The sequence below is a fragment of the Myotis lucifugus genome, unplaced genomic scaffold (genome assembly GCF_000147115.1).
Source record: "Myotis lucifugus unplaced genomic scaffold, Myoluc2.0 scaffold_725, whole genome shotgun sequence".
Taxonomy (NCBI): Eukaryota; Metazoa; Chordata; class Mammalia; order Chiroptera; family Vespertilionidae; genus Myotis; species Myotis lucifugus.
This window is the reverse complement of record NW_005871773.1, coordinates 222,188-229,576: the sequence shown is the minus strand read 5'-3', so window position 1 is coordinate 229,576 and position 7,389 is coordinate 222,188. Positions and strand designations below refer to the sequence as shown.

At 45.4% G+C, this 7,389-nt stretch overlaps 1 protein-coding gene across 1 annotated transcript; it reads left to right on the top strand.

Moving 5' to 3' along the window:
* The first annotated feature begins 4,840 nt into the window (after positions 1–4,840).
* Positions 4,841–5,179, top strand: LOC106694940 (protein p13 MTCP-1-like). The gene has a single exon (XM_014447868.1). It carries the CDS (start codon positions 4,841–4,843, stop codon positions 5,177–5,179), a length of 339 nt encoding a protein of 112 aa, XP_014303354.1.
* The last annotated feature ends 2,210 nt before the right edge of the window (positions 5,180–7,389 follow it).

The window sequence follows — 7,389 nt, the reverse complement described above, 5'->3', positions numbered from 1 at the left end:
AACTCGTAGGACATGTGATTTGGTCCATGGCTCTTGTCAACCTGAGCCCCAGTCGTGCATGCCTGGTGTTGGGATGTGTATAGTTCTGTTCACCTTTTTACTAAGCTCTGTTGTTCTATCTGCCACCCCCTGGGTGCGAGGGCACATTGATCTCTCTCTCTCTCTCACTCTTTCTCGCTCTTCTCTCTTTCTTCTTGTTCTTCTTCTTGTTGTTGTTGTTCCTCTTCTTATTCTTCTTATTCTTCTACTTGTTCTTCTCCTTCTCCTTTCTCTCTCTCTCTCTCTGTCTCTTTGCCTCTCTGTCTCTCTCTGTCTCCTTCTCTCTCAAATCAGTAAAAGCATTTTGAGCCAAGCTGGTGTTTCTCAGTAGTTGAGGGACGACCTATGAACCTGGAGGTCACGGTTTGATTCCTGGTCAGGGCACAGAGAAGAATTAACCAATGAGCCCTAGCTTATTTGTCTCAGTGGATAGAGGGTTGGACTGTGGACTCTGGAATGTCCCAGTTTTGATTCTGGTCAAGGGAACATGTTCTGGTTGTAAGCTTGATCGCCAGTAGCATGTGTGCAGGAGGCACCCGATGTATGATTCTCTCTCATCACTGATGTTTCTCGCTCCCTTCCTCTATGAAATCAATCCTGTATAATAAAAGCCTAATATGCTAAGTGTCTAGTCAGCCGGTCATCTATTCAATCAATCAAAGCATAATATGCGAATGTTATGCTAAGATTGCTCAGCTGCTCGCTATGACATGCATTGACCACCAGGGAAAAGATATTCAGACTGGTAGGTCAGCTTGCTGCTGGGGTCAGGCTGATCAGGACTGAGTGAGACATGCTGGACACACCCTTGAGCCCTACCTTAGTCCCTCCCCAGCTGGCCAACTTCCTGTGTCCCTCCCCAGACATAATGGTAAACCACTGGGGTCCCTTGGCCTGACCTGTGCCCTCTCATAATCTGGGACCCATTGGGGGATGTCAGAGATACACTTTTGGCCGATCCCTGCAGGCCAGGCAAAGGCACCACACTGGTGTATGAATTCGTGCACCGAGCCTCTAGTAAAAATATATTAAACAGAGAAAGAAAAAGAAAAAGACCTTAAGCCTGAAAATATTAGCCCATCCCTGGTAGACAAGGCTCGAAGACATCACTGGAAATAGTTTTCATTTCAATGGCCAGTGTTCTCATTGTTTGATCTCCTGAGGTTCGTCAACGGATACTCCCTCTCCAAAAAAAGAATGAATGTTTGGGTGATTATGGGTGTTTTATGCTGATCATCTCTTTCCTTTGAGGAATTATGAGTGATGCCAGGGAGTATCTCCTTAAGGCTCGAACCGGCTCTTTGTGTGGCTTTAGTATCTAGTTCTGGATGCATTTGGGTTTATAATTGTGTTTAGCACTAAACAGCCCCAAAAAACCCCAGCGATAATAAAATTCATCTAGCATTGCACCAGAGAGAGGAGGCTGGAGAGGGAGCCAGGGGGAGCCCCGGAAATCTATTTCAGGGCATCATGGTTGCATTAAAGAGATCACTGACTGCTTTTGAAAAATCAGTGGCTGAGCATCTACCTATCAACCAGGAGGTCATGGTTTGATTCCCGGTCAAGGGCACATGCCCGGGTTGCAGGCTCGATCGCCAGTAGGGGGCGTGTGGGATGCCGCCAATCCTTGCTTCTCTCTCATCATGGATGTTTCTCTCCCTCTCATTTTTCATTCCTCTCTGAGTCAGTAAAATCATTTAAAAAATATTAGCAATTGTTGCATTCAAATGGCCTGCATATTGTTTTGAAATAGTTCATTATTTTTTTGGTTTAACATTCCAGGTGGCTGGTCATTTAAAGACGACCTTGCGCCTATGCTGGTTTGGCTTAGTGGATAGAGCATCGGCCTGCAGACTGAAGGGTCCCTGGTTTGATTCCAGTCAAGGGCACATGCCCATGTTGCGGGTTTGATCCTCAGTGGGGAAGTGCAGAAGGCTGCCGGTCCAGGATTCCCTCTCATCATCACTGATGTTTCTATCTTCTCTCCCTTCCTCTCTAAAATCAATAAAAAAATATAAATTATTTTATAAAAGATCCCACGCCTCGAGATCTGTCATGTGCGGCACTGCAGACACTCTGTCTCATGACCCCATTGGGTTCTATTCCTTCGAGGGCAGTATGAGGGTGACACTATGTTTTTTTCCTCCCCTCTTTTCTTTTTTTCTTTTAATTTTGCTTCTCCTAAATGCCAACAGGCAGATGTCTGACATTCCCTTAGGACCCCATTCATCTTTCCTTCCTAACTGGGGAAGAATTGTATCAGTCCAGGTCATTGAGCTGTGAGTTGTTTTTATTTATTTATTTTTTTTCAGAGAGGAATGGAGAGGGAGAGAGTTAGAAACATCCATGATGAGAGAATCATGGATCGGCTGCCTCTTGCACCTCCCTCACTGGGGATCAAGCCCACAACCTGGGCATGTGCCCTCTACCGGGAATCGAACCAGGTACCCTTCAGTTCACAGGCCAACACTGTATCCACTGAGCCAAACCATCCAGGGCCAATTTGACTTTTCCAAAGGGTGGAAATGCCTTGAAGAAGAACAAAGCTTCTCAGCATTCATGTCACAGTGAGAATTACGACTCACCTCAACATCCTTTCAAATTGCTCCTGTATTTTCAGACTCTGACTAATAATGAAGCTTGTAGATAAACAGCATGTTTGTATAAGAATCCTAGGAACTCATTTTACAAGATATGAACTCTGACCTTTCCAGTTCTGGGAGATTTGATGACCTTCAACCTTAGAACCAGGAGGACAAAGTCTAGGATGACGCACACTGGACCAACACCTGACCCCTTCAAGATCCTTATCATATTGGACTGTGCCTGTTGGCATGTAGAGAACTTCTCAAGCCCCGCCCCCTGACCTCTTTGCTCTGTTTGGCCTCTCCCTCCTTATAAAAGCCTCTGCCTGAACGGAGATGTGCAGATGGGTTTTGGAACAAGCTTCCCCCATCTTCTCGGGTTGCCTGCACCTGAATAAACCTCTTTCCCTCCTTACCACCACCTGTCTCTCGGTACTGGTTTCTGGGTGTGAGTCAGAGGGACCGTGCTTTTTCTGGACACATTCCTAGTACATGGACTCCCTGGAACAGGTGTATCATGGCCATTTTCTTTCTTCTGCAGGTGACAGGGGGAAGCACAGACCGGTCACAGAGGAAAGGATCAAAGAACGGTGCTTTGCCTTCAGAGCAAGACAAACAGGTACGAAAAAGATTGATGGGAGGAGAAGAACTGAGGATGGAGTCTGATCTGAGGAAGGAATTTTGGCTTTGTGGACTGAAGTGAGTTTAGCAGGAAAACCATAAAGCTCTTGCCAAGAACATAGCTGAGGTTTGGGGAAGGGAGAGATCATTCTATAAGTGATGTTATGAGACCTCAGGAATCCTACGTGCTCTTTCACCTGTCACGTTGCTTCCTGTTTGCCCGATCAGGTAATCCATGTATATGTCTGTCCCTGAATATTTTTATTCTGCCTCTCTAAATAGCACCTGAGAAGCAAGACCTCTATTAAGAAACCCACGTGGATGCTGACATTAGCTTTGTCCCTGTTTCAGCTATTAAATGTAAAGCATATTATTTGTATATAATTTTCATGGGATGGATTGTCCTATGGTTTGTGAGTTCCCTCTGAGATGATCAGAAAGAATGTGGTGTTGTCAGGACAGAAACAAAACTTGAACCAACTACAAAGTTTTAATTAAGAAAAGAAAAAAAAATCAGAACGGAAAAGAAAAGGAAAGAAAAGAAAAGAAGAGAACAGAAAAGAAAGAAAAGAAGAAAAAAGAGCCCTGCTGGCATGGCTCAGTCATTTAGCTTAAACCTAGGAACCAGGATATGTCGATTCGATTCCCTGTCAGGGCACATGCCTGGGTTACTGTCTTGATCCTCAGTAGTGGGCCCAGGATGCAACCAATCCATGATTCTCTGTCATAATTGATCTTTCACATTCTCTCCCTCTCCCTTCCTCCCTTAAATCAGTAAAACTATATGAAAAAAAGAGAAAGAATAGTTATGGCACAGAACAGTAGAGCATTGAGTCAATGCAATCCTATATAATAAAAGGCTAATATGCAAGTCAACCAAGCGGCAGAACGACTGGTCCCTATGACACACACTGACCATCAGGGGCAGATGATCATGGCAGGAGCTGTCCGCCAGTGGTCAGTGCACTCCCACAGGGGAGCGCCGCTCATCCAAAAGCCAGGCTCACAGTTGCTGAGCACAGGGGAGTGGTGGGAGCCTCCATGGCAGTACTAAGGTGGGCCTAAGCCATCATTGGACATCCCTCAACAGGTCCTGGACTGGGAGAGGCTGAAGGATTGGCTGAGGGACCCCCCTGAGTGCATAAATTTTGTGCACTGAGCCTCTAGTAATATTCTAACTGTGTATGGTGTCAGATGGGTATGAGATTAATTGCATGATTTCTTAGTCAATTATATAATGTCTAATCATTGGGGTGTACTCCTGAAATGAACCTAATGTTCTATGTCAACTGTCATTTAAAAAATGTTTTTAAAATTCCATAGGACCATGTTACATTCACAGAGTCATATTTTACATTAAGTACATTTAGTACAGTTTGTTCTACAAGAGAGATCTATAGGTAAAAAAGAAAGAAAAGTTGAGATTTATAAATTAGAACCAAAGGCAACCACAAACACAACCTTAAAAACCATAAAGATAAAAGCCGTGGTAAAATGCATTTGGAGACCCGATCCTCTGTCTTTCTATAACAGGACCGAAGTAGCGAGAGGCTCTGAGAAGCTGTGGCTGCTGCTCCTTGGACCACGGAGGGGTCATGCCAAGGCTCCCGTCGAATGTGCAGCTCAACTTGCCCCCCATCTACCTGAGTATCTGTGGGCCCTCCATGTATGAGGACGAGAAGCAGCGCAAATGGATGCACCTCGTCATGGACACAGGAGGTGTCCCGCAAGTACAGTTGCGCCACGTAAACATACCCAGTGAGCATATTGCACTCGCCACCAACCCGCTGATCTCGAGCACCATGCCTCCGTTGTGGACGCTCCTCTCTGGCAGCCAGTACGTGGACTCCATGCTCCAGTTATGGTGCATCTTGCACCACAGCAAGGTGGATGGAGTGGAGGAAATGATCCTTGAGCTGATGGAAGACTCGTAGGACACTTGATAGGGTCCCTGGCTCTTGTCAACCTCAGCCCCAGTCCAGCTGGCCTGCCGGTGGGACGTGTATAGTTCTGTTCACCTTTTTACTAAGCTCTGTTGTTCTATCTATCACCCCTGGGTGCTAGGGCACATTGATGTCTCTCTCTCTCTCTCTCTCTCTCTCTCTCTCTCTCTCTCTCTCTCTCATCAATAAAAGCATTTTGAGCCAAGCTGGTGTTTCTCAGTGGTTGAGGGATGACCTATGAACCTGGAGGTCACGGTTTGATTTCTGGTCCGGGCACAGACAAGAATTGACCAATGAGCCCTAGCTTGTTTAGCTCAGTGGATAGAGGGTTGGACTGTGGAGTATGGAAGGTCCAGGTTCGATTCTGGTCAAGGGCACATGCTCTGGTTGTGGGCTCAATCCCCAGTAGGGGGCGTGCAGAGGCACCTGATGTATGATTCTCTCTCATCCTTGATGTTTCTCACTCCCTTCCTGTATGAAATCAATCCTATATAATAAAAGCTTAATATGCTAAGTGTCTAGTCCTCCGGTCTTCTGTTCAACCAATCAAAGCATAATATGCAAATGATATGCGAAGATTGCTCAACTGCTCGCTATGACATGCATTGACTACCAGGGACAACACATTCAGACTGGTAGGTTAGCTTGCTGCTGGGGTCTGGCTGATCGGGACTTCGTGAGACATGATGGAAACACCCTGGAGCCCTGCCATGGTCCCTCCCCAGCTGGCCAACCTCCCGTATCTCTCCCTAGAAATAATGGCTCACCAGCTGGGTGCCTTGGCCTGGCCTGTGCCCTCTTGTAATCTGGGTCTTCTCGGGGGATGTCAGAGAGACAGTTTCTGCTGATCCCCGCAGGCCAGGCCGAGGCTCCAGACTGGTGCACGAATTCCTTCACCGGGCCTCTAGTAAAAATATATTAAACAGAGAAAGAAAAAGAAAAAGACCTTAAGCCTGAAAATATTAGCCCAGCCCCAGTAGACAAGGCTCAAAGACATCACTGGAAATAGTTTTCATTTCAATGACCAGCGTTCCCATTGTTTGATCTCCTGAGGTTCGTCAACTGATACTACCCTCTCCAAAAAAAGAACGAATGTTTGGGGGATTATGGGTGTTTTATGCTGATCATCTCTTTCCTTTGAGGAATTATGAGGGTTGCCAGGGCTCGTCTCCGAAAGGCTTGAGCCACCTCTGTGTGTGTCTTCAGCATCTATCTCTGTGTGCATTTGGGTTTTTAATTGTGTTTAGCACTAAACAGCCCCAATTAAAGCACAGTGATCATAAAATTCATCTAGCATCGCACCCGAGAGAGGTGGCTGGAAGGGGTGCTGGAGGGAGCCCCAGAAATCTATTTCAGGACATCCATGGTTGCATTAAAGAGATCAGTGACTGCTGATTAAATTCAGTGGTTGAGCGTCGACCTATCAACCAGGAAGTCATGGTTTGATTGCCAGTCAAGGGCACATGCCCAGGTTGCGGGCTCTATCGCCAGTAGGGGGCGTGTGGGAGGCAGCCGGTCCATGATTCTCTCTCATCATGGGTATTTCTCTCTCTCTCTCCCTCTCCCTTCCTCTCTCTGAAGTCAATACAAATATATTTTAAAAATAAAAATAAAAGAGACATCACTGTAAGTAGAACTGAGGTTGAAAAGCAGGTCAGTGAGGGAGGGAGGTGGCTGCATGTTACCAGCGATCATGGCCAGGATCTCGAGTTTTGCCCCAGGGCAAGGATGGAAATGCCTGGTTGTGAAAAAACATTGACGCAAATCTGTGTTTCTGTTTCCTTTAATGCAGTGGTTCTCAACCTTCATAAGGCCACAACCCTTGAATGCAGTTTCTCATGCTGTGGGGACCCCCAACCATAAAATTATTTTTGTTGCTACTTCATCACAATATCTATATCATCTATATCTATATCTATATCTATATCTATATCTATATCTATATCTATATCCATATCCATATCCATATCTATATCTATATCATCTATATCTATATCTATATCTATATCTATATCTATATCTATACCTATATCTATATCTATCTATATATCTATCTATATCAGTGGTTCTCAACCTTCCTAACGCTGCTACCCTTGAATGCAGTTCCTCATGCTGTGGGAAACCCAACCGTAAAATTATTTTCGTAGCTGCTTCATCACTGTCATGTTGCTACTGTTATAAATTGTCATGTAAATATCTGA

Excerpts from the sequence above, each read along its gene's own strand:
- LOC106694940 (XM_014447868.1), top strand. The coding sequence starts at position 4,841 with ATGCCAAGGCTCCCGTCGAATGTGCAGCTCAACTTGCCCCCCATCTAC.